The sequence below is a fragment of the Podarcis vaucheri genome (genome assembly GCF_965113315.1).
Source record: "Podarcis vaucheri genome assembly, chromosome: 17".
Classification (NCBI taxonomy): domain Eukaryota; kingdom Metazoa; phylum Chordata; class Lepidosauria; order Squamata; family Lacertidae; genus Podarcis; species Podarcis vaucheri.
In genome coordinates this window covers 33,253,443-33,281,184 of record NC_138755.1, presented here as the reverse complement: position 1 = coordinate 33,281,184, position 27,742 = coordinate 33,253,443, and the positions used below count along the sequence as shown (strand labels likewise).

At 45.1% G+C, this 27,742-nt stretch overlaps 1 protein-coding gene and 1 long non-coding RNA gene across 5 annotated transcripts in view; one reads left to right on the top strand and one right to left on the bottom strand.

The window, feature by feature from the left end:
- Positions 1-27,742, top strand: part of FAM131B (family with sequence similarity 131 member B) — a 51,376-nt gene that overhangs the window by 8,482 nt on the left and 15,152 nt on the right. For 3 of the 4 annotated variants that reach the window (XM_082205041.1, XM_082205040.1, XM_082205044.1), the window contains exon 2: positions 27,394-27,503. In XM_082205041.1, coding sequence (XP_082061167.1) covers positions 27,394-27,503 — 110 coding nt within the window. Of the gene's footprint in view, positions 1-16,144; positions 16,168-27,393; positions 27,504-27,742 lie in introns of those variants that run through there. The other variant, XM_082205043.1, reaches the window with a different exon arrangement.
- Positions 387-15,997, bottom strand: LOC309522171. The gene is made up of 3 exons (XR_014214943.1): positions 15,779-15,997; positions 2,791-2,962; positions 387-1,793 (listed from the first exon to the last, which is right to left on the bottom strand). It is a non-coding gene; the product is annotated as an uncharacterized lncRNA (long non-coding RNA).

Genomic DNA, 27,742 nt, shown 5'->3' with positions numbered 1-27,742 from the left:
TTCGCCAAGAGGAGTTTGGATGCTTCTGCTTTTAGCTAAACATAGCTTGTCCTGTCACCCGGACCCAGAATTATTGATAACTTAAAACAAGCCATCTTCAGAAACCATGACTTGAAGCTGGTTTGTTTTAAAACTAACCATAGTTTGTCAGTTTGGATGACATGGCAAACCATGGTTTGCCAAAAGTGGAAGCAAACACTTCCAAATGCCGCCTTGAAATGATTCAGAAGGAAGAGGGGTGAGGTATTAGTGTGGGAGCACAAAGGGAGTGTATGCTTGTTCATGTCTTGTTAAGCCACATTTTTGTATGGCATCTGAACACATCCAATCTGTCTCTGTGCAGAACCCCAAGAGACCCATTGCCTCCTGGTTCCAGGATCCCCGCCTTATAGAATTCCACTGTTCCTCCTGCCATACTCCATATGCCCCTCAAATAGATGCTCTGAAATATATTCTAATTTTCAGGAGCTGATCGTAAGGGGTGGGGGCACTGAAATTGATCAGTGAACCCTCTACATGAAGACGTGCCTGCAGGATCTTTGGATCCAGCTTACTGTCCAGCACGTTAAACAAGATCTTATTTATTTTAAGTATTGCTAGGTGAATGGAGTATTGGTGTGGTACTTGGGTTTGGGTTTATAGCCAGGTTTAGATAGAGCTGCACACACCCCTGGAATATTAGGTTCATGATTTGGGGTGTTGCTTTATCTGCTGCTAGGGATGTGGGTGGTGCTGTGGTCTAAACCACTGAGCTTCTTGGGCTTGCTGATCAGAAGGTCGGCAGTTCGAATCCCTGTGACGGAATGAGCTCCCGTTGCTCTGTCCCAGTTCCTGCCAACATAGCAGTTCGAAAGCACACCAGTGCAAGTAGATAAATAGGTACCACTGCGGCGAGAAGGTAAACAGTTATTCCATGCACTCTGGTTTCTTTCACGGTGTTCCGTTGCACCAGAAGCAGTTTAGTCATGCTGGCCACATGACCTGGAAAGCTGTCTGTGGACAAACGCCAGCTCCCTCAGCCTGAAAGCGAGGTGAGCACCACAACCCCATAGTCGCCTTTGACTGGACTTAACCATCCAGGGGTCCTTTACCTTTTACCTTTTACCTGCTGCTCATGTTAGATGTGTGGCCAGCATTGGTAGTGAAGGTTGCTTGGTGCCAGCTACAGCTCTTCCAGACAACCTTGGATTTTTCAACAATCATTCACATTCTAGTAGCTAGACTACTGGGACACACTTTACATGGGACTGGCCTTGAAAACTGCCGCGTGGAAACTGCAACAAGTTCAAAATTATGCCACCAGGATGCCGTTGGATGCTAAGAGAGTTTTATTCCATTATGCTAGTTTTGCATGATATATATCGGTCACAGTTATTTAACTGGGGCAAAGAATTCCCGACTCGTGACATATTTTAACATGGCACAATGTTTTGATTTGTTAGCTGCCTGGAGTCTCTTCTGAAAATTAGGCAGGATTTAAAAAATAAATAAAGTATGTGTAATTAGTTCTGGTTCTCAGTGTAGTTACATGACCCTTTTGAGGATCATCCAAAACAAAATTGTTTTTCAAACATTGTGCCTTCAAGGGACTGTTTTCCAACCAGTGTGTCTACTGAGGTACTCTGTGTCTTCCATGAACTTCTACGGATTGTTGAAGTTTGCGGTGTGATGGTAGGGTGCATTGTCAGTTCGGATGGAGTACTGGCCACATCTTAGCCCTCACTGTTGGCACTGCCTGAACTATGAGATCATCGCAGAGCCCGTCCAACAATCTTCCAACAGCTGCAGATTAACTGGAGAAGATCAACAGTGGTAGACAAACTATCTTCCAAGAAAGGATTGCTGAGATAAGGCGAGCAAAGTGCCCAAAGTACAGTATAAACACAAAGTAATTTGCTGCTGTTTATCATAATCAGTGTACCAAGTCATGTGGTATTCATTTGGGAGTGGTTTCCTGCTTCTAGGAAACAGTAAGGCATTGGTTAATCTTAAGATGTGTGTTTTGGAGGACTGTGTTTGGACAATCATATATTGGCTTATTAAGATGAAATACGCGTAAGCTGATACAGCTGCTTCTCTTCTCCGTTTGTGCTGCATAACAATAAAACCAGGAAGCCTCTAATTAACTCTAGTTTGTCTGAACGGGGAAAACCATGGTTTATCAGTTTCTGGACGAGCCAAGATCTCAAACCACAGTTTGAAGCACCTTTTTGTTTGTTTTTGTTTTGCAATCCTAGCTTATACTGAAGGTTTTAAGTATAGTTTTCCGGTTTGGACAGAATGAGAAACTGTGGTTTAATTAAGAGACTTTCCTAGTTTAATCATGTGAAGGGGAGAGTGTCGGGGTTGCGTGCACAGGGAACAGGCTAACCAAATGAGAGATGATTATGTAAACCAGGCCAGTGAAAAGGACAGCAGGGCAGGAAGGATGGAGGCCCTTGAAAGAGAAAGAGCTAATCAAATTTGGCATTATTAAGAGACCAGCGCTGGGTGGTGATAGCTCCATAATGCATTAAAGCTGATTGGGGAGGCAGTGCCAAACCACAGCGTGCCTTCAAGCAGTGAGGAGGAAGGGGAGGGCAAATGGAAGAAAAGAATACAGCGAACCAGGGGGATCTATCATTAAAAAAGGAAGGTTAGCTGTGCTGGGCTACAGTCCTAACTCACTTACCTGGAGGTAGTCCCAGTTGAATTCAATATGGCCTACTTCTGAAGAGACATGGCTAGAATTGCATTGTTAGTCTGTCATGGTAAGAAAGCAAAGCACAGGCCAGAATCTAACTTAATTACCTCTGGCATGAGATTTCCATCTAAGGCAGCAGCCTTTTTCATCAAACCCAGGGCTGTCTTTCACCAGGACTCAGTTCCGGCACCTCTCAGGTGGCCACCATTGCCATTATAAGGGAGGCGTTCATGGTGAGTTCCAGCACCTCATTGTCTATAAAAACAGTACTGATCAAACCTGGAATTGAACAAGAAGTAGGGTTTTAACATGAGGTTTTTAAATGTGTGGACACAGCCCTGGGGCAGGAACTAACTTGTTTTATTGCTCTGTAAGCCATGGTTGGACAGTGTTCTCGAAGCTACCAGCATGAGTTTGACCAAACTGCGGGAGGCAGTGGAAGACAGGAGTGCCTGGCGTGCTCTGGTCCATGGGGTCACGAAGAGTCGGTCACAACTAAATGACTAAACAACAAGCCATTTCAGCAGGGTGAAAACATTCTTAAACAAAGGTCAGCTTTTCTGTCTGACTGAAAACCATGCTTCTACATGTGGCAACTGCATATTTTCTGTTTTGCTTCATGTTCATTCACTAGGAAGCACAATCGTAGCTTCCTGGTAGTGCCTGTTACCTGCATGCACACAGCAAAACATGTGTGCTATCATCATGCTATCATTTACATATGTTTCTCCAACACACAATAACTCTGTGCAGGAGTTTCTTAATGTTAGAAGCTGCCTTTCCATAGAGAGAAGGCAAATGACCGTGGAGCTGAGTATAATATGTGAATTAGTAACTTGGGTAGCAGCAGCAGGTCACCAACAGCTTGCACTGAGTTATTCACTGCCTTGAGATTCCTGGAGCCGCTTTGTCATCCTGGCTGGGGCTGATGGGAGTTGTAGTCCAACAACATCTGGAGGGCTCTTGAATGGACTACAGTTCCAATGATTGCTGACCGTGGGTCCTGCTAGCTAGGGATTATGGTAGTCCAAAAACAGTGGGAGACCCATGTTTGGGAAACACTGGTCTCATGTATTGTACTACTGTTGCTTAAGTGTTGGTTCAGTCATTGGCACCTTATTCTCTCCCCCTCCTGTTTCTCCTCAGTTTGCCTTCATGCTGCCAAAGCACTGTCAATCTGCAGATACATTTGTTCATCTGTTTTCCTTCCCCAAACAATGCTGCTACCCTCCATTGTTTAGTCTCTTGACTGTTTTCCAGATCCCACAAAACTGCCCCGTCTAATTTCTCTAGAACGGTTTCCGCTTAGCGGTCATACAATGCTGTTTAGTGTGTATAAATCCAGTTCCAGTTCTTGCGCAGTGACATCATTCCAGCACATTAAGAGATGCTATTACATGTAATGGTATTAATATAACATTGACCCCCCTCTCCCTTTCCTTCAGCTAGCTTCATTCCCTGGGCTAGCTAAGCTCTTTCTGATTTAGTGTGGTGAGAGAGAGACAGAGAGAAACAAACTCTTGTTTTTCACTACAGGAAGCAATGTTTATTATTATTATTATTTTATTTATTGCAAGAATTTAATACCTCATGGTTCAGTTTAAGTGACTTACAAAATGTAAAACAATAAAATAAAAATTATTGAAACCAGCAGAGCACCTTGAATTCAGAATAATAAAAGAGTGAAAAATAAAAAGCAAAATTCTGCACCCGGCACACAAAAATAACAAGGCTTATTATGCCAGGCAAGCCTCCCATGGGGGAAGCTTTCCAAAACTCAGGTGCTGAAGTGGAAAAGGCTTTAACCCTGCTCACCGCCTGCCTCCCGCCTAAAGCTTTTGGGGGACCCAGAGAAGGCCCTCTGAGGTCAGTCTTAATACTCTGGCACGTTCATAAATGAGTCCCTAGAGTACTGGCTTTAAAGGTAAGATCAGCACTCTGAATTCTACTTCAAAAGACCAGCAGCCCAGAGCAGTTGTTTCAAGACTGATGCGATGTAATCCATATGACCAATCCCTGTCAACAACCTAGCTGCTACATCTTGTGCCAGCTGAAATTCCCAAGCAGTCTTCAAAGGCAGCCCTTGTGTAGAGTGGATTACAATAGTCTAAACAAGATGTTGCCCGAATGCTAATGATTTTGGCCAAGCTGTCTCTGCCCAGGAAGGCTTGCACCTGATGAAAGTTACTTTCATGCCAGAGCCACGGGGATTTCCAATACTGAAGCTGTGGACCTGACTCTTTAGGGCAACGGTTGCCAACCTTTTGGGACCTGTGGGCATGTTTTGACTTCTGAGAATGTGCTGTGGACGCCAGTCATAAAATGGTTGGCAAGTTCTGCAAAATAGAAAATTGAATAACTCAAAAGGAAGTGCCTCTTGACATCCTCTCACATACGAAACTATAATAATCCATAGCAACCTACCTGAACTCAACAACCACCACTTGGTCTGTGCATCATGTTGTCCCATCTTTGCTCCCATCCAGAATGGAAAGGATGGGGCTGGCATCCAATCAGAGTTGCCCTCGGAAAGGGTGTGTGGTCAGTCTACATGTGGCCTAGCAAAGAACTTTGAAACCTGGTTTCTAGACAAGTTTTCAGGTGTGGTTATGGTGGTTAGTGGGTGTTGAAGCAAGTGCTTGCACAGATTCCGTGCTACCTATGGGTGTCACCTTGATAATCTCCGCTTTAGGCAATGGAATGCAACCCTATTTAGAACATCACCTCCCTAAATCTGGTCAACCATACCCAGTATTTTGTGGATTCAATTTATGCTGTCCCTCATTCAGTTCTTTACTCGCTCCATATTTCAGCAGAGCCTCGCCTGAACCAGAGGAGAAGTAGATATGGGTGTCATCAGCATGTTGAAGCCCCCCCCCAAAAAAAATTCTGAATTACCTCATTCAATGGATTCATGTGGATGCTGAAACGCACACAATTCCATGGGGCAGAATTCTATAGCTACCTAGAGAGCCTGATTCCCATCCTGGACAGCCAGTCCAGAAGTAGACTGAGCGGGTTGTAGACAGAGTCAAATGAATCTAGATAGCTGAGGTAATCTATTTTTTTTTTAAATAAATTTTTATTGGTTTTACAAAGTTTTTTTTAAAAACAATACAAACATATAAAAAGACATACAAACACGTATAATTTCATAACTTTTTTTTCATAAACCTTGTTTCTCAGACTCCCCCATACCTCCCCTTTCTGCATCCCCGTGTCTAAAATTTCCCAGCAACCTCCAAATAGTTCTGTCAAACATATGTCCTCTTGATCTTTCCTTCAGTCTAATCTTATATCGCTGTAACCCTTTCTCTCAAAACCTCGACATTCTAACATTCATCAAGTTTATAATAGTCCTTAAGATAGATTTTAAATTTCTTCCATTCTTCTTCTGCCGTCTCCTTCCCCTGATCACGGATTCTGCCAGTCATCTCAGCCAGTGTCATGTAGTCCATCACTGTCATCTACCATTCTTCCAGAGTGGGTAGATCTTGTGTCTTCCAATACTTTGCGATAAGTATTCTTGCTGCTGTCGTAGCATACATAAAGAAAATTCTATCTTTCTTTGACACCAATTGACCGACAATGCCCAAGAGAAAGGCCTCTGGTTTCTTAGGGAAAGTACATTTAAGTACCTTTTTCATTTCATTATATATCATTTCCCAGAAAGCCTTAATCTTCGGGCACGTCCACCAAAGGTGATAAAAGGTACCCTCGGTTTCTTTACACTTCCAACACTTATTGTCAGGCAAATGATAAATTTTTAGATAGCTGAGGTAATCTAAGAATGCCAGGCCTCATGTGGCAATTGGAATGCCCATGGTGTCCAAGGGAAAAGTCAGCATGTGAGAGGACAGTGAGTGGGCACGGCTATTAAACATCTCAATCCCTGGCAGTAGGGGAAAGTTCCACTGAAATTAGTAGGGCAGTTTTATGTACCAGCTGCATAAAGGAACAAGTGAATGAGTACCATAGGCACATCAGGGGCTTTCCCCATGAAATATTTTAATCTTGTATTTATGGTTCTTCATCTTCCCAGCTGACACTTGGGCCTGACAGTTCAGACTTCCAAGCCGTGTTTACGTTGCGAATTGTCTCCTGTGCCTTTATAAAAATGTTGGCTAGATTGCTTATGTTGCGTTTCTGTCTTGCTCCTTCCCGTCCTCCCATAGCTATGGCATTTTTGGACTACCTCTTTTTTAAAAAAGTATCTTTCACAAGGTTTTTTATTGCAGCTTGCATGTCCTTGTGCCTTCCTTGTAGTAGTAAGGGCGGGCGGGGGGGACTCGGCACAATTTTTCTGCCCATGTATAACACTTAAGATCACCCAAACCCCGGGTTAACTCTTAAAACATTTGTCTTCTGGTGCAAATTGAGCCTCCTCCAGTTGTTTTGTAGGGCTACCTTAGTTGTCAGCTGATACTTGGATAGATACGGGAAGCCAGTCCTGTGTTAAATCAGTTTTAACTCAAGACAGCTGTGTAATTGGAAGGCAGGGCAAGCTGACCTTTATGTGGAAGACATTAAAGTGGAATGCACTTGTGCAGGTCACTTTTCGGGGCTGACGTCATACCATGGATCTGCATATTTGCTTGCCATGGTGAGTATTCCACCCCCAAGATCAGGAAAATGCTTGAAGCTTGCAATGTTCACCAGAGAGGCAAGGAACTCCCAACATGGGACTTGGTGGGTGAACCGCAGGGCATGAATGCACAGATTGGTCACAATTGCACTAGAGGGTTTTCAGTAGTAACTGAATTCTAATATTCCAAGTACATTTCCACCTTTCTGGAAATGGGGGTTGTTTTGTGGAAAAAAGAGACAGACATGGGACAGTTCTTCCTCAAAAATTCCAGGCGCTTAAAAGCCGGAAGGCAGGAAGTTTGCTAGTATGATCTACAAAGATTCTAGATAGAAGAAAAACTAAAAGGACTGGGGTGGATTTTCGTGGAAACAACCAAATATAGAACATGGAAGCATTTTTTTTGCTATATGAAAGGATGCTGTTATAAAAGTAAGAGCCCAGTTTCCTACAGGCAGTGGAGAGCACAAGAATGATGGGTTCATGTTGCAGCCAACCAGATTTAGGGTAGATACCTGGGATTGCTTTCTAATTGTGAGGACATTCGGACAATGGAACAAGAGGCATAGAAACCTGTGGCAGACTGAATAAGCTTGTGTTGGAAGTAGTTAAGATCCAGGGAACACTGCCATTGAAGACCAGGCTGTGGAGTTGAGCTCCCTTGTTATAAGCTCCAGTTTCAGTGACCTTCCAGTTGCAATAGAAGCCTGAATGGGGATCTCTGGTCCAGCTTTGTGTTTAAAGAGTTGTCCACTTACATGCTATATTCAGCAGTAAGGGCACAAAATAGGTTTATTCAAAACCTCATGAAATTCTAGCTTACAAACCTTTGGAAAAAGAGACAGAGCCTTTGCTTTGTAGAACACTGTGAAACTGAGCAGGCTGTAAGTTTGAAGAGAACTGAAGACTCGCAGAGGAGAGAATTGCCTCTGAATTAAATACCAAGTGAATTTCTGCCTGCCCCTGTAAGCCGGATTATTTGCATTATGTGACTCTAACCTACTTATATTTGTAATTTGATATTGATGGGGGGGGGGAGAGAGACCAGGTCAAAATGCATCTGGCAAGCGTGGCTGTTTTTAAAAGCATGTTTGTGATGAGAGTGTTACGCTGGCCATTTTATCTCTATTCACTTGTACGCAGACAAATGTGCATAATGTTATTCCTGGATAAGTAGAGCTGTCATTTCTCAATGCAAAGAAAATATACTTTTAGCAACATAAGCGGCTGCCATATAGCAAGCCAGATCATTTGTCCGGCCAATGTAGTATTGCCTACCCCAGGGATGGAAAATCTGTGGCCATCCAGATGTTATTGGAGCTCCAACTGCCGTCAACCTCGAGCATGGTCAGTGGTCAGGGATGAGGGGAGCTGGAGTTCAAAAACATCTGGAGAACCACCGGTTAGCTAATCCTGATCTACAAAAGAACTGGCAATGTCTCTCCAGGGTTTCAGGCAAGAATCTTCCCTAGCTGTACTGCAGATAAAACCTGGGTCCTTTTTGCATGCAAGGCATGTGTTTTACCATCGATCTGTGTCATTTCCCAGCTTTTAGCAACTTGCAGCATTAAAAAAAAAATAAAATGTATATCCTGTTCTTCAGAAACGTACTCTCAAGGCAGCTGGCTATGAGAACAATTAAAACATAATAACCAAAATAGCAAACCAAAATAGCAAAACAAACATATTAAAACAGCAGAGGTCTGGGGAAATGAAAAGGTTTCCAGCTGGCACCAAATGGTCAAGAGAGCCAAACACCTGACTTCAGAGACCTGCGGCACCTGCAGAATAACCTTTGGTGGAGACATCTGTACACAAGACAGGTTTGGGTGGAAGAAAGCAGTCGTTCAGGTTCCAAGCTTTAAGGCAGGAGTGGCTAACCTTTGGTCTTCATATGTTGTTGGACTCCCAGCTCTCTTCAGCCACAGCCACCATGGCCCAATATTCAGGAATGGTAAGAGTTGTAATCCAGCAATATTGGAAGGGCAGCCACTCTAGCTTTAAAGGTAAGCACCAACTCTCCGAGGTGCCCCACTCAAAAACAGAATGGCAGCTGAAATAAATAAAAAAATTAAAATTGTCCAGTAGCACCTTAGACACCAACTACGTAAGTTTGTTCTGGGTATAAGCTTTCGTGTGCATGCACACTTCTTCAGATACACTGAAACAGAAGTCACCAGACCCTTATATATAGTGGGAGGGTGGGGTGGGCTTTTTCTCTGAAGGGTTGTAGGATGATTGACTCAGTATGGCAGCAATTGCAGTTGGTTCACAATTGGCCAGTCTTGGAAGCGCAGCAGCTAAACTAACTAAACAAAGTTAAGAATTCTGTATTTTATGGACTGCTTTAAATAAATAACATGCTGTGCTTTTGAATAAATAGGTCATATCATTTTGGACCCCAAGACCTGAATGTAATGCAGATTTTTGTAAAAAAGAGTTTATTGCTATAGGGTGCATACCCTTTTTAGCTAATGCACAACCCTCTATACATACTGGCTGTGCATACCGAGTTTGTAAAAGGCTGCACATGGAATAGACACCTTTCAAATGTGATGCAAGTCTGCAGTGGACCCTATACCATACCACACCACAGCCCCATTTTAAGCAGGACACCCTGGGTTTAGAGAAGCCACCCCAACTTCTGACCCCAATCTCGGATGTCCCCTTTTGGCGGACCAAAATAATCCCCCCCCCGTCCTGGCCTGTGGCCCGAGTCAGTTGCACCTGCGTGCCTCCACTCTTCTTCCTCCTTCTGCGGCGGCTTTCCAGCCAACATACTTCCAAAAGCTTCTGGAAGTATGGTGGAGGCAGAGGCTGTGTGATGGCTGTGGAGGCTGCCACCGCGTAGGTGGTGGATAAAGGAGTGAAGGGGGGAGGTAACCGAGGGTGAGTAAGAGGGGTTGCAGCTTCTATTGAGTTTGTATCCCGATTTCCCTCACTCCAGTATTGGAAGGTATGCTATATGAGCCGGTGCTTGTGTGGCGAGTCTCCCCCCCCAGTGGAAATAAAGACACATGACACAATTGGGCTAAATAAGGCCACAACTTTATTGGTTACAGGTGATGAGCGGTATTGGCTTAGGTATTGGTCCTAACCGACTATCCGGCTTCAGCCTGTCCGCTTGAAGTCCGGGAAGGGTTAACCACGAGTAGGCGGAGTCCTGCTGATGCACATCAACTAGGATCTCCCCCGAGGTCACTGCTCGGGGGCGTGCCTTGGGCCCACACCTCCATAGGCTTCGGACAGGGCCACGCCCCCCAGAATCCTTTATCGGACTACCCTTCAATATGCAGGGGAGGTGATGTCACTTCCACCTTCATCTACATAAGAATACCAATACCAATGCCTAACCGCCAATACCAAGGAAGTTGTGACGATTTGCTACGAGGTAGGCGAAAAAGCGAAAAAGGTCTGTATAGTTAAAGCCATGGTTTTCCCAGTAGTGATGTATGGAAGTGAGAGCTGGACCATAAAGAAGGCCGATTGCCAAAGAATGGATGCTTTTGAATTATGGTGCTGGAGGAGACTCTTGAGAGTCCCATGGACTGCAAGAAGATCAGACCTCTCCATTCTGAAGGAAATCAGCCCTGAGTGCTCCCTGGAAGGACAGATCGTGAAGCTGAGGCTCCAATACTTTGGCCACCTCAGGAGAAGAGAAGACTCCCTGGAAAAGACCCTGATGTTGGGAAAGATGGAGGGCACAAGGAGAAGGGGACGACAGAGGACGAGATGGTTGGATAGTGTTCTCGAAGCTACCAGCATGAGTTTGACCAAACTGCGGGAGGCAGTGGAAGACAGGAGTGCCTGGCGTGCTCTGGGCCATGGGGTCACAAAGGGTCAGACACGACTAAACGACTAAACAACAACAACAACAAGGCAAAAAAGCAAGTGGCTGGTGCCAATTTGCCAAGTGGAAAAAATTCCTACCCAGCCCCTTAACGGCAAACCAACCAAGGTCCATAGCAAGGTCAAAGACGAAACCTTGAAGGGTGGGAGGGTGGGAAAACCGGAGCAGCTGGAGGCAGCAAAAGAGGGAGATCCCTGGCTGTGCCAGTGTTAAATAGTGCAGGCCACACCCCCTGAGCCAGCCAATTGGCTGTCCAGGGGATGACGTGGCCGGGGATTCCCTCAATCGCTCGGAGGCTGAGAGCCAGCCACCGCGAGCATGGTGGGGGCGTGCAGCCCGCAACCCCACCTCCTTTTAAGGCGGAAGTGGCTTTTTAGCACAACTCATTTAAATTGGACCTACTTACTGAGAGGCAGAGGTGAGGCAGTGCCCTGTGCTTTAAACATAAAAATGCTCCAGTTATGCTGATGGCACTATATAACTGATGATAAATTAGGGAACAAGTCTCAGCATGGAGTGCTCCAATCAGTCAGCCTCGCCAGCCTCCGCCATCTTCCATTTCATTCCCCCCACACCTCATTTCCCACAGATGTTGGGTAGTCTTTGATATGACTTTCTGACATTGATTTAAAACCGAGCTTCCAAAACTTTGATTTATCTGAAGACGCCAGGTATCTGGGTTTGCTCGTTACACTTTCCACCCTTCCTTCAAGGGGCTTAGAGTGGCATACGTGGCAGCTTCCACTTTTAGCTTTACAACCTCTCTTGGATTTGGGCCGAGAGAATGATTTGCCTAAGGCTGCCCAGGAAACTTGATGACAGGCTGACCAGATGCAGTGCAAAGGATCATATAGAAATTGAAAAAGACAAATGCTGCCTCTTGAACCAAAGGGAACCAAACAGAGATGATAAGTTTAAATACGTAGGTTTTGGTTCGACCAAGTATGTGTGGAGAGGCAACCATCCATACTTCAATAGCACTGTATTTTGTAGGGAGAAAATTCTTGGTGTGTACACACATTTATCAGAAAATTGGAGCTGGAAAGTTTTCTCTGTAATCTGGTACAGTGGTACCTCAGGTTAAGTACTTAATTCGTTCCGGAGGTCCGTTCTTAACCTGAAACTGTTCTTAACCTGAAGCACCACTTTAGCTAATGGGGCCTCCTGCTGCTGCCGCGCCGCCGGAGCCCGATTTCGGTTCTTATCCTGAAGCAAAGTTCTTAACCTGAAGCACTATTTCTGGGTTAGCGGAGTGTGTAACCTGAAGCGTGTGTAACCTGAAGCATATGTAACCTGAAGCGTATGTAACCTGAGGTACCACTGTACTGTTTTGTTTTTTTAAAAAGTACCAATAGATCGTGACTGTGACCATTCCCATAAATTTCCTGCACTGATGCAGAAGTGAGCTGCGTCTTGCAGTATGTTAAGTGTAGAGCAATAGCACATTAAGGCACCCATGCAGATTAACCTTCAAAACTTACTAGCCGCCAGCAATGTTTAATGGCCCACCTTTCCACATGTACCAACACTAGTCCTTTGGGGGGCTGTAAACTCATTTCCAGTTTGCAACAGCTTCCTTTCAGGGTTGACAGAATGCAATTCTCACTTGCCACAGATGACCAAATTAGTAGCTATACACAAGCCTGCTACGCAAATCTATAGGGCAGGAGACAACCCCTCTCTCTTCTTAGACCACATATTAAAAACCACCAGGCTTGTAGAATGCAATTAATTTTCATTCTGATTTTGTTGATGGAAAAACTTGTGTATTGTGTAAATCTTCCAAACCACACAAGATTTCTATCAACAAAATAAACTTTAACGAACTACATCAAGTCCAGGAAAGCCCTGTGTTAACAGTGGCCAAAGCTGAGCAAATAAATTAAACAAGCAGAATGTTTAAGAACAACTGATGTGTGTGTTAATTAAATACTCCATGGAAACCCTTTCTTTTCCAGAGTGACAGTGGCACAGTTAGGAAATTTTATACGACGGGTTTATTAACCTTTTGGGCTCCTCCTCCTTAGATGTAATATAGATAGATAGATGATAGATAGATAGATAGATAGATAGATAGATAGATAGATAGATAGATAGATATTACTTCACTTGTTTCCTTTTTTTATCAATATTTTATTAAGTTTTTACAATAAAAAAGTTCAGAAAAATACAAAGACAGAGAAAATACAAAATTACAAAATACAAAAATTAAACACGAAAAAAGAAAAAAGAAAAACACATATAGAAAAAAAAACAAAAATTCCCTCTTTCTTAATTTCATCTTTAGTTAACTTATTTTCCTGACTTCCTCACATCTCCCGTTCTTGTATCCCTTTTAATAATTAATTCAGCAAATTCGTGTCCTATTAGTTTATCTATTATTAATCCAATCTTACATTTTATCTTGTTGCTAGAGCCCCTGCAATTCATTTCAATGTCATCAGCATTCAAAAATTTTACAGTACTTCTGCAAATAAGTTTTAAATTTCCTCCAATCTTCTTCCACCAACTCTTCTCCCTGGTCTCGGATTCTGCCAGTCATATTACTTCACTTGTTTCCAAATCTGGTCCATTTCAGGGCCATGCTATTTGGGCTGCTATCTCGCCAACTTAAGTTCACACCAAAAGGTGAGGCAAAATTGTACAGTCCCCACCCCTGGAGCGCCTTGCTTTCACTAGGGGGCACCCCAAAAGCAACAACAAAAGTGGGGGGCAGCCTTGGTGCAGCCCAAATGCGGCAGCTTCTCCCCTTTGGCCCGCCACCATGCAGCTGCACTGGTTATAGGTCCATGGGCTGAAAGTGTCCCCAGGTATCTTCCTGCATCCCCAGGTATCTTCCTGGATCTCCTCCAAGTTCCACCAGGCTTGTTGCTTCCTGGCTAGTCCAACGTGCAATCCCATCGGTGGCAAATTGCTTGGACTCTGGAGGGATGTTGCTTCTGCCGTTCCACAGCTCCCTTTGGCCACTGCTTGGTAATGGGGCAGGAGAGCTGAAAGTAATGCCAATGTATTTCACACCTTTTGTTTTAGATAGTACACAGGTAGACGAGTCTAAAAAGCACAGGACACAAGTTTTCACAGCCCTCTAGCAGCTATGTTGACTCATTTACCAGAAGCAATGTATTTAGCATTAACTCTGGAAGTGTATACTCCTAGGAGGCTAAGTTTGGTCAGAATCAAGTATACACTTCCAGAATTAACACTCAATACATTACTTCTGGTAAATGAGCCACCATAGAGGGATGTGAAAATTTGTGTCCCGGGCTTTTTACACTCATCTACCCATGTACTATCTGAAACCAAAGGGGCACATTGGTTGCTAGATGTGAAATATATTGGCATTATTATCAGCTCTCCTACGCCATTACAGTGGTGCCCCGCAAGACGAATGCCTCGCAAGACGAAAAACTCGCTAGACGAAAGGGTTTTGCGGTTTTTGAGCTGCCTCGCAGGACAAATTTCCCTATGGGCTTGCTTCGCAAGACGAAAACGTCTTGCAAATTTGTTTCCTTTTTCTTAACACCGTTAATACAGTTGCGACTTGACTTCGAGGAGCCATACGATAGTGTGGTAGCCTTTTTTGAGGTTTTTGGTGATTTTTGAGGCTTTTCCAAAACTTTTCCGACACCGTGCTTCGCAAGACGAAAAATTCGCTAGACGGAAAAACTCGCGGAACGAATTAATTTCGTCTTGCGAGGCACCACTGTATGTGGCAGATGGCGAGTTGTTGGGCTTGGGGAACATGTGCCACTGCTGTCTGATCCTTGGGAGGCCGGTATACCTGGTGCTGAGCTTTTTTGGGCTGTCAGGTACCTTCTAAGCCTACATCAGGCTGGCACTGGAAGCAAAGGGTGAGAGGTTTGTGTGGAGAAACCTGTCTCTCCCTAGCTGCTATTTCAAGAGAGATCAGGAGTGATGGCCTTGTAGGCAAGTTACTAGTTCTAATGCCTTTTTCTACCCTGTCAGCCAGTTCCATAAATAACCCCTGTCAGCTTTCCTTTTATAAACTTACTTTAAAAAAAAATTCAGAGGGAAATGGGAGCTGTAAGGAAGCTTCTAATAATGAAGAAAAAGCATATGTATATATATGGTGATAGTTTTAAGAAAACACCAAACACTGGGGACAGAGCCAATAAAACAAATTATGGCTTAGTGGAACAGAATCTCTTGGCATTCACCTTTTAGAGTAGGTAGACACAATTGCGTATTGCGTACTGTTTATTATATTTACTGTATATGGGCATAATTTAATTAGCTGGCTATTAAAAAAACTACTTTTAGTTGTGTTTCTACAGTCCTTGTTAATTTCTGCTTATATCGGCTTCCTGTTGCTATGGTTGTGTTATCTTAAGGAGTGTGTACAGGTTTGGTGCTGTGAAAATGGTAGAGGCAGTTTTGCTGCTTTTGTAAAACGAGTGTGCTACTTCTGTTTTGAGGCAAGCTTTTGTTTTTGTTTAGGTTCCATAACATGGTAGAACTTTAATATTAAAAGATCTGCCTAGAGGTGCTGTCTTGTGGCGTGATGAATTCACCATTCTTCACAATCTCCACTGCAATTTTTCAACATTTTATGTTTTAGGGGAAAGGAGGAACATGGCTGAGCACTTGATTGAATAGTTTGCAATGCTAGAATAATAATAAAATAAATAAAAAATCTGACCAGCAGCCACTTGCTCAGGGTGTTGAGCTGTTAGTATTTGTAATTTCATTGAAAATGTATTTCACAAAGAATAGATGGAGAAAGGAGGTGGTAGTTGACAATTGACAGTTGGAAATTGGCAGTTGGCAGTTGGTTGGTTTTTTCTGTTAGTTCTATTTTGACTGTGAAGGTGAGAGGTGTGGAGATTTCATGCAGACCCTGTCTGGAGGAGTTTGTAAATAATACTGTTGCCAACCTGACAAGTAAAAATTAAAAATATTTTCAACTATTTGTGTAAGATGTACTTTTTTTTCCATCACAAATAGTCAACATGAGCTACTGTCAAGCAATGTGGGACTGAAGCTGGGGACTGCAGGTAGCAAGTCCCTTAGATCTGAGCAGCCAGGATTGTGAGTTGAAGGAGGGAGCTATGTCCGCATTATTATTATTATTATTATTATTATTATTATTATTATACCGCTCTTCATTTTAAAATCTCAGGGTGGTTCACAGGATAAAAGAACAAGGTAAAATAACAAACAAATACTTAAAAACCAAAACAAAACCCCATAACCTGCCTTCCCACAAACACATTTAATAGGCTGTAGAATATTCATCAGCCAAAGGCCTGGTTGAAGAGGAACATTTTCGCCTGGCAGTGAAAGATATAGGAAGGCACCAGATGAACAAACAGGGAGCCACTGCAAAAAAGGCCTGTTCTCATGTTGCCGCCCTCTGGACCTCTCATGGAAGAGGCAGGTGAATGGCCTCAGATTATGAATGCAGAGTCCGGGGCAGTTTATATGGGGAGAGACAGTCCTTGAGGTATTGCGGTTCTGAGCCGTTTCCCATCAGGCAACAGGCAATATTGGCCCAGGTGACCTAGGAGAGCCAGCCCTATATACCTTTGCCATCTATGTAGCACCAACGTTTGCTGCACTTCTCATTCAGGATGAGTTGCTGGCTCTCCATGCTACTAGAGTCTTCCTGTGCCTGGGTTTTTTTTTTTTTTAATGACTTAGGTTTCTTGGCCTATCCATCTTCCCAGACGCCGCAAACACAGGAATCATGTCAGTGGCTTTGCCACCGCCATCTCAGCTATGGACTCTACTGTTATACACTGAAGTCCTCACCCTGGGCCAGCAGGGGGATACTGCAGATAGTTATGCAAATGAAGGATCGAAAGTGATGTTCAGTGATTGGATAGTTTGTATGCAAATGAAGGATTGAAAGTGATGTTCAGTGATTGGATGGTTTTAGAAAGTTGCTACAGTTACGTTGTTCTGGAGCTCTATATAAGCAGGCTGACTGAGCTCTTCAGTTCAGTTCTGTTCCAGCTTACAAATAAAGAGCTGCTTTGGAAGAATCGCTGTGTTGTCTGATATGTTCACCCACAACTTAACATCTACTACCCTGCCAGGCCCCATCTGCTTTGGAAGCCTGACTAGATCACCAAAGCAACCCTGCCTGAAACAAATCGCCTAGACTGGAAAAATCAAGGTGGGCTCTGGGCAACATGTGTACAGCAGCCCTTCGAAAGAAGCAGATGTGAAGCTAAGTGGGAAAAGAGAGATCTACCTAGGTTCCTTCATAGCGAGGCACAATTAGGGCTGGATTTCCCCCCAGCCCCCTGCGGTGGTGCTTTTAGCAACAGCTTTGACCTGTAGGAATTAGCAAGTGAGATTGTAAAATCCCTCATGCTGCAAAAAGCTTCACCTGCTGATTCCTAAAGATCAAGCCATTCTAACAAAGAAACAAGAAGCAATTCACCACACTTTGGACTGTGTGGATCAGAGATGGGTTAGGAGCAATTTGGGGACATGCGCTGACTGTGTGATGGGTTTCCCTACTTCCTCAAACTGCTGGCTGCTGGGAGGATGACGAGTGAAAGTAGGCTGCTGTGGGTGGCCCCCAACCCAAGCAGTGCAATGCAAGGAGGCTAATCTAATCCCTCTCCCAACATTGTATGGTCAGACATGAATGTTGATGCTGTAATATTATGAAAGTGGTAGAGGGGAGAGGATCAAAACTCTCTTGCTAGTGCTACGTTGGCAGGTTCAGAACCAGCAAGCTGTGTTGCATTGTTGTAGATTAGGGGCGGGAAAGAGAATTTGGAGGTAGTTGTGCAGCAAACTGTTCAACCAGCTCCCAGCCTGAGAGCAATTTGGTGTGGAAGAGAGCTCTACTCACTCCTCTCCATACAGGGGCAGGGTGTGAGGGAAGGGAATCTTCTCTTTAAGGTCTAGTCTCTCTTCCCCTGCTTTCACAACTGCCAGAACTTTGAAACTGTTGTCTAATGTTCTTCTTGTATGGGAGCTGTTATGTACTGAAGTTCTCACCCTGGGCCAGCAGGGGGATACTGTAGATAGTTATGCAAATAAGCGATCGAAAGTGACGTTCAGTGATTGGATAGTTTTAGAAAATTGTTACAGTTACGTTGTACTGGAGCTCTATATAAGCAGGCTGACTGAACCCTTCAGTTCAGTTCTGTTCTGGCCTGTGAATAAACAAGAGCTGTTTGAAGAATCGCTGTGTCGTCTGATATGTTCACCCACAACTTAACAGGAGCAATTTGAGCACGTACAGCCCTCAACAGGGGTGCATTCTCTCTCATCAGAATAATATTTTCCCGCATGCCTGACAAACCCCCTAGCACGCAGAACAAAACCAAAAGCCTAGTATGGATCACTGTCCCACTGTTTGGCTGGCATGCATTCACCAGATTGAAATTGGTTCCTCCCATCCCTTTGGTTGCTTTTATACAGTTTATGTCAACCGACTCGTCCTGGAGTGAAGTTTGGTGTTGTGGTAGCATCATGGGGAGTTGCTCCCATTTGGATTTTGCAAATCACGTTTCTGCAGCCTAATGCTACCAAACTTCCTACTGGAGCTTTAAAGGATGTAGGTACAGTCATGGGTGAGTGTATGTCATCCTACAAGGGGAGGAATCTTCTTTTCTATGTGCCACCACCTCTTTGAATCTCTGTGGATGTTTTTGCTTCGGCTGCAAAGCACAGCAGCAGAAGGCCAGCATATTATTTAAGTAGCTGGGCTCCTTCCCTTTGAGTAAATCTGTCTGGGTGGGCTGCTGCCTGCTACCTCTGGCAGAATCTGCTCCAGATCCGCTTCAGCTCTCCTCCCAGAGGGAACATTTACTAATGGATCATTTCTCTGGCAGGGGTGGAGCTCCATCTTGCCGTTTAAAACCCTCCTGGTTGACAGATCTACCTGATAAATGGCTGCAGCAGATCTGTCAGAGCTGGGCTCCGTTTCAAGCCGTAAATGGGAGTCCTTCCCAGTTGGCAGGTCTGATGGTCCCGTTATGTGTGTGTCCAGGGGCTTTTTCCCAGTTTAAAGAAATGGTGTAGCCTAGTGGCAAAGAGACTGGCCCTGCAAATCAGAAGGTTGCTGGTTTGAATCTCATGCGTCTGCCATGGACACACTAGGTGGCCTTGGGTGACTCACTCTCCCTGCCCCAGTTGGTAATATGGGAGATAATTATACTTGTCGTACCTCACAGGATGTTGTAAGAATTACATCTAGATAATGCATGTGAAGGGTTTTGAGCACTGCATATCGCTATGCAAATGTTATTATTAATTGATTGATTAGCTTATTAAAGCTGCATATATTTGCATGTGCTTAAAACAAAGATCAAGAAGCAAAAGGGAAACCCAGTAGGGTACTGCATGTGTCACACTAGGCATGAGAGAGAAGGAAATAGGATGCTTCTTTTGAGATGGTACCACCGTGCCAAGTTTGTTGTATACAGTACTTGTAAAAAATATGATTTAACACATTTAAAATTTAAAAATCTGCCTCATTTATCACATAGGTTTTTTTTAATATAGCAGCAGGTTTTTTGATGTTTAACTGGTTTGCTGTTTGCTTTTTTTAAAAAAAGTTGCAATGCTAGTTTTATGTGCCTCTATAAACAGCCTCCTTGCCATCCGAGTTTGGAGTGGGACACCAGTCAGCGACTCCATCCTGAATCTGATGCCAGTGACACCAGCTTTTTCTCATACGTGTCCTGTGGGAGACACTGGTGCAAATGCACCCTGCCCTTCCTTGTTGCACCCAACTTTGGGTTTTGCATTTTCCGTTCTCACCGGCAGCCTAATTGCAGAAGCCGCTTTCCCCGTGCGACTTTTAAAATGTCAGTAATCCTCTTCAATTTTCCGATTCTGCCCAGCTTCACTAATGGCTGATGCACTCAATGAGTCAGACGCTCTCTCCTAATCAGTAGCATCTATGCGCGGTGGCAACCCGTACCACTTGCTTCTGTGCAATAATTCAGAGCCAACTTGAAAATTATCTAAATATTGTAATTGCCTTTCTCCTATATTAAAAAAATTAATTATTTGTCGTTTAGCAGGGTGCAGATGAGAGTCCACTGCTAGCGTATCTGACCAATGATGGCTTCATCTTCTATGAAGCAAATGAGCTGAGTTATTCCGTATGTTGGAAGCCAGCTGGGTAAGACTCGAGTCAGAAAGGCAGGATGCTCTTTGCCACTCGAGGCAAAACAGATACCGTATTTTTCGCTCTATAACACGCACCCGACCATAACACGCACATAGTTTTTAGAAGAGGAAAACAAGAAAAAAAATATTCTAAACGAAACAGCAGATGTATGATTTTTGTGGTTCATGCTGTGGCCACAGACATGTGATCTGACTGTGATTGGGGTAGCACAGTGCAAAAATCCTGAGGATCCATGTGGATCCATGCTTTGTAACCACGTTTTTGCACCACTGCAGCCCCAGGCAACAATGGGTGCGTGATTTTTTTTGGTGCAAGCTGTAGCCATGGACATGCTATGTGATCTGATGGTGAATTTGGGGTGACCCAGTGCAAAAATCCTGAGGATCCATGTGGATCCGTGCTTTGTAACCACGTTTTAAGTGGGGAGGGAAGGAAAAGCACTCAAGGGACAAGGGACACGTGTGGGGTGGGTGGAGAAGGATGCTGTTAATAATGCAGAAGAGGGGTATAAGAGGAGAAGGCTCCTCTCCCGCTTTGCTCCTTTAAAGCAAGCAGGCTCTCTGTCCCTCTATCCTCCCCACTCAGTGGCTCTTCTCCCACTTTGCTCTTTCAAAGCAAGCCACGGAGGAGGGAAGGAAGGGGAACCATGGATCCTCTGCTCACGACTGCAGCAGATCCCCCCACCATCTGTAGGCATTCGCTCCATAACACGCACAGACATTTCCCCTTAGTTTCTAGGAGGAAAAAAGTGAGTGTTATGGTGCAAAAAATACGGTAATATCCCACCCCCCACTGCCGCCACCTCCTCTTCTGGAACCCCCTGCCCCCAGTACTGAAGGCAGCAGGGGAGTAAAGTAAAGAAGTCTGGCGAGGAGCAATCAACAGGTATTGCACTCCTCAGAGGCTGGATCTGCTGCCTGAGGCAAATGCCTCATCTCACCTCATGGTTGGGCCCAGTGCTTTTTTTTTTCAGCTGGAGCACAGTTCCAGCATCTCTCAGGCGAGTGCCATTGCAGGCCAACACTCCTCCCACCCGCTTCTTGCCTTGACATACTTCCAAGAAGCCCAAAGCATACATTTCAACTCAAAACCAGCCAGCATATGCGAATCTACACTTTTTTAAAAAATATATCAATGACTTCACCTAGCTGCTAGCTGCTGCTAGCCGCAATTGGTCAAGCTACGAGGTGGGGCCAATTCAGATGTCATTTTCTCCCGTGTAGTAGCGGCAGGCTTTAAGCTTTCCACCCAGGCCTCTAACATTACACATGTGTGCGTTTGCACAAGGGCCCTTCCGAGCTGCCCTAGCCATCTGCCTGAATCTAAGAGGACATGGGAACATGGGTGCATTTATTTGACCTGTGCCAGAACCAGGAGCGACCCCCAAACCAGTTAGTGAGAGAGTTGCCGTAGTTTTTAGCAGCTCTGTGGGTGGTGAACGTGGCTGTCGTCAGATTGGCATCCGTTCAGGGCTGCCCCATGGTGAATTCCGGCACCTATTTTTCTTTTTAAAAAGCACTGGGCAGGTCAGCCCTGTAGGTAACTTGCAGAATACTAAAGGTGCAATATCCTGTGAAGTTCTCCAGTGGTAAGGTAAAGGTAAAGGGACCCCTGACCATAAGGTCCAGTCGTGACCAACTCTGGGGTTGCGGCGCTCATCTCGCTTTATTGGCCGAGGGAGCCGGCGTACAGCTTCCGGGTCATGTGGCCAGCATGACTAAGCCGCTTCTGGCGAACCAGAGCAGCACACGGAAACGCCGTTTACCTTCCCGCCGGAGCGGTACCTATTTATCTACTTGCACTTTGACGTGCTTTCGAACTGCTAGGTTGGCAGGAGCTGGGACAGAGCAACGGGAGCTCACCCCGTCACAGGGATTCGAACCACCGACCTTCTGATCAGCAAGTCCTAGGCTCTGTGGTTTAAACCACGGTGCCACCTGCGTCCCAGTAGTAGCCACATGGTAATCAATGAGCAGTAGTGTGCTTTGCGCAACTCCCACTAACTTTCATAGGGATTGCTCCAGAGAAGATCCCTGGGCACTGATTCCCCCAGAGGCACTTCTAGAGTTTCTTGGGCATTAAATGGGCACATAGATGCACTCCTGCCTGCAAAAGACAAGTCCAAGTCCTCTGCTGGTCCAAATGACTCTGGGCTATGAAGTGACTGAATATGGATGTGACACCAGTAGCCCCTGAACTGCAGAGAGTTTTGGTTGCCTAGCTATGGGAAATAAGTTCCTGCTAGAAAACGAGAGAAGAGCAGAGAGAGAGAGAACATTGCTGCCTTTTCCATAGTGATGGGCTCCAAGCCAGATTCAAGGGGAACCCTGTTTTAACCGTAGGTGCCACACACTTCAAAGTCAAGATTATCCTGGTATCTATAGAGACCTCATGCTCCTGTCCTGACTATTCCCTGCTGAATTCTACATTTCCTAGTGTTTAATATCTGATGCCAATGGGCAACACAGGAAGAACTCAGTTGTAATCCTGTCCACAGGTTGCTGTACTTGTGTTTGCAGAAGCACCTTTTTTTGAAAAATATATAAAATACAGGATTTGTAAGCATCTGGGGCGGGGGGGGAATACTACAATTTTTTTAGCAGCCAACAAATAATACCAAGCCAGTCTAGTTATTCTCATACACTTATACCTGATCTTTCTTCCGTCATGGAATCATTGGCTATGTTCTGCCTGCGCTGATGGAGGGAGTGGACCTCTGGATACTAGTTGCTGGAAATCCTGAGAGGGGAGAATGCTTTTGCACTCAAGTCCTGCTTGTGGTCTTCCCTTGGGCATCTTGGTTGTGAATCCTGGAAGACCTGCTCCATGTCTTGCAGGCCTCTTTCCACCTGACCGGGGCGGGTGGGACCTGGACTGACTCCATCTACAAAAGCGGAGGCTTCTGAACAGACACTTGGGCTGGGGTGTTATTTAGGAGGTTTTGGTGTGGGGGTATTAATTTTTGTGTATCCTTATTTTAGATGCTGTTGTGATTTATGTGGAAATTGCTTCAACTTGGTTTTGTACTTTTTGATGTTTTATTTATTGGTTATGACTACTTTTGTTATATGGGACGCAGGTGGCGCTGTAGGTTAAACCACTGTGCTGCTTGGGCTTGCCGATCGAAAGGTCGGCGGTTCGAATCCCCGCGACGGGGTGAGCTCCCATTGTTCGGTCCCAGCTCCTGCCAACCTAGCAGCTCGAAAACACATAAAAGTGCAAGTAGATAAATAGGTACCGCTCCAGTGGGCATTTCCATGCACTGCTCTGGTTTCTCCAGAAGCGGCTTAGTCATGCTGGCCACATGACCCAGGAAAACTGTCTGCAGAAGCGGACAAATGCTGGCTCCCTCGGCCTGTAAAGCGAGATGAGCGACACAACCCCAGAGTCATTCGCGACTGGACTTAATTGTCAGGGGTCCCTTTACCTTTTCCTTACTTTTGTTATGTTTGTAATTAGGTATTTTTCATGTTGTAAGCTGCCTTGATCATGGTTTTAACAATGCAAAGGCTGGAAAGGCAGCATACAAATAGAATTATGTATGTATTTCACAGGATGCTGAACTGGAGAGGCTTTCTTAGAGCCAGTGTGGTGTAGTGGTTAAGAGCGGTAGTCACGTAATCTGGGAAACCGGGTTCGTGTCTCCACTCCTCCACATGCAGCTGCTGGGTGACCTTGGGCCAGTCACACTTCTGTGAAGTCTCTCAGCCTCACTCACCTCTCAGAGTGTTTGTTGTGGGGGAGGAAGGGAAAGGAGAATGTTAGCCGCTTTGAGACTCCTTAAAGCAGTATTTCCCAAACGTTTTTGGGCAACGGCACACCTGTTTACTGAAAAAAAATCTTGCGGCACACCACCATTAAAGCCCCGCCCCGTGACGTCAGCGCGCAGCGTCACGCCGGGAGGGACGCACAAAAGTGAAAGTTTTTTCCCTCCCCCTTGCCGGGGAACCTCCAAGCTTTGGGGGTGGGAGGAGGCAGCAGAGCGAGGGACTGAGGGACGGCGGCAACTGAGGCGGCGGCGGCTGTTGTGGTGGTGGCGGCGATAGCGGGCGGAGGAGGGGGCGACGGCGGGGCTTGAGGAGCCGTCGCCGGGAGTTGCTGCTGCTGCTGTTGCTGCTGCTGCCCGGACATGCTGGCCTCCTCCTCCTCCGCTGTCTCGCGCTCCTCCCTTTTGCACGCGCTGCCCCGCCGCTCGGCACCACCACCGCGGAGCCGCCCCCGGCTCGACGCGGATCCTCGCCGCCGCCTCAGTTGCCGCCGTCCCTCAGTCCCTCGCTCGGAATTCAGCTCGGAATTCAGCCTGAGGAAAACCCCAAGTCCCCACATTTCTAGTTTCCCGCGCCCTTTAAAGGGCGATACGAGCCCCACGGCAGGCAGGCAGACAGAGCTGGGAAGGGGGTTTCCAGGGGACACGGCAGCTCCTCGAAAGGCTTCTCTCAGCTGCGCTCAATCCGCCTCGGAGAGGATTTCCCCTCCGGTCCCATGCGTTCGTTTGGGGCATCGCTCCGGCTGCTCCCTCTCCCGCCGCGCAGGAGCGATGCCTCTCTCTGGCTCTCCCTCCGCGCAGGCTGAGGGAGGGAGGGAGGTGCGCGTGTGACCCATCTCTGCTGGGAGACCAAACCCAGCGAGGCAGAGTCGCGCGGAGGCGCCCAGGCAGCGCTGCCGGCTGCGAGGAGGAGCGCCAGGCAGCAGCAGGAGGCGCGGCCTCTCCTCACCGCCGCCACCCCGCCTCTCGCCGCCCGACTCGCCCGCCTCCCTCCAGGCATCTCGCGGCACACGAGGCAACGTCTCACGGCACACTCGTGTGCCGCGGAACACCGGTTGGGAAACACTGCCTTAAAGGGAGTGAAAGGCGGGATATCAAATCCAAACTCCTCCTCCTCCCTCCTCCTTAAGGTGGAATACATGTGATTTCCAGGAGGTCTCCTGTGAAAGATGCTGACCAGGACAAGACCTGCTTAGTTTCAGCAAGATGATGGCCTTGTGCCTTCAGTTCAGACCATATCTTGAGAGTTTAAATGCTTTAGGTCGGACAACTGGTTTGCTGTACAAAGGCAACACACTTTTACTTGCAATATGGGCAATGCACTTTTATTTGATTATAGAGAATGGCAAACGCTAAAGTCATGTGGGCAGAAAAGCTGTGATTAATGCACAGGTAGAAAATTAGGCTTATAAAAATGCACTTGAAAATATGAGCTAATGGATCATTGCTGAGCAGGAAAGGGACTGACTTGGATGGGGAATAAAAATAAAATATAACATCTGTTGCCGCAAATATGATGCACTCAGAGCCATGAAATAAAATTAACGTTTTAGACGGTAAGGTTCTTAGGGATCTGGGTCACTTTCTCTTTCAAGCTAGTAATGGGAATCTCTGTGTCTATATTATTGTCATCAAGTCTCACAGGTGCTTTGTGTGACTATAAAGTTTCTTTTGGTTTATCATCGTCTCTCACCTCAGGATCAGATGTTCTGCTTTCTCAGGTTCAAACCTTGTTTCAAGGCTACCTATACATTCATCCTCAGTCTTTGAATAGTTGGTCTCACAGTCCCTCTTGCAGGCTTCTACATTCCTTCTTAACAGATGATAACTGGCTTTATTGCACTCAAAGGAATGAACACAAGACAACACGATGTGTGCCATTCAAGCTGTTTTTCTTTTAAAACCACCTCTCTTGTTTGAACTCTTCTTTCAGCCTTAAGAATGATGGTTAAGGAATTAGATATTTGCAAATTCCTAAATGAAATGACCTGATCCACACCTCTTGGACCAATGTGCAGGTCAAAAGTTGTCTACCCTTCACATTTCACACTCCTCCAAAATCTTATGTTGCAGTTCAGACAGACTCTTGAGTAAGTCATGGAATATGAGGAGATCTCTTCATGTGGATAAGTAACTGCTTAAGAAACAGGAAGCAGAGGTCAAGAATAAACGGACAGTTATCTCAATGGAAGAATGTAGAAAGTTGAATGCACCAAGGATCTGTATTGCATCCTATTTTTGTTCTGTTATTTTTCTGTTTAATTCTTTTACACCAAATTTAAATTTATCTTTGTAGATTCAGTAAGGATTGCACATAGACTGTTTCTGTTTGGCATTTGATATTTGATATTTAAGGGTTTGTGTGTACAGTCCTATATTATGTGAGCAGTTGAGTGGCTGTGGAACATAGCTCAGAATACTACAAACATAGAAGGCTCCCTGTTCAGGATGAAGCTAAGGTGGGGAACCGGTTAAGCCAGTTTGTAGCTGAAGCTGGTTGTGAACTGTACTAGTTGACCCGCATGTGGGGTATCACTAATCCTTCTCCCTAGAAATGTTTTGCAGCTCCCTTAAGATGGATTTTGCTTTAACAACAACAAAAACAAGAACACATTCATGTTTAATGTATAGACATTAGCACTATACTTTAAAAAATAAATAGGGTAAACGGCCAGCCGGATGAAGGAGTGAGGAGCAGGAAATATGCTTGATAGAGGGGTCGGAATTGCTAGTAAGGAGGACATCTGTCAAACGCATTTTGAAAGCTAAGGGAGCTGGGTTACCTTATGAGAGGTAGAAAAAGAGAAAGCCCTCCACTAAAGGTCTGTCTGAACACATCCTATTTGAAGCTTGCCTTCAAGCAATATTGAATAACCTATGATTTATCATCAGTCACCTTTAATAATCTGTATTTTAAAACAGAATTATATTTTATGTATTCCTTATTTGATTGATGATACTGGTTGTTGATAACCAATATTTGAACTTAATATTTAGAGTTTGTGCTGATTTTATTGCACCTGGAGCAAAGTTGTTTTACCTCTCTGCTTGACTAGTATTCTGCATTGAAATACATCCGTTGTCTTTAGTGGATGGTGAGCCCGGGGATTTTTTTTTTTAAAAAAAGAGCCTTTCCTGGCCCTCACAGGTATTTTTCCTGTTGCTACCCTGTAAGATTGTAAAGTGAATTTGTGGTCTTTGATTTGTTAACCATAAAACAACTCCCTGTCCTCTCCTTAATTTTAACAAGAGCGTGAGTTACTGACCCAACAAATGGCTTGTATCACTATGGCTTGGATAAACGCAGTGGATGTTCCAGTTTTGGAACGAAATCTGTATGATGGAAGTAGCAGCAAGCTCTGACGCAGTTTCTGTGCGATTGCAGGAAACGAGGTGATTGCTGTGGACTGGAAAGGGCTAAAAGATGTTGACCAGATCAATATGGACAGCACCAGCTCACTCCACGGCAGCAGCATCCACCGGCCGTCCACCGAGGTAAGGATCCATTCCATGTCCTCTTAAGAAGACAGAGAGTATCAGGATCAAGTTTGGAGATCATAAAGTGACAGAAGGCAGTGTGCTTCTTTGTTTGCATTAGAGAATGAGTCCCAGGCATAGTTAGTTTTATTCATTTTCTGCACAATTGAATTTTGAGTTGAAGCAGACTACTTGATTAGAGCCAAATGAGTTTGATTCCAGGTACATGAAACTTTGGGACATCTCAGATGTTCTCC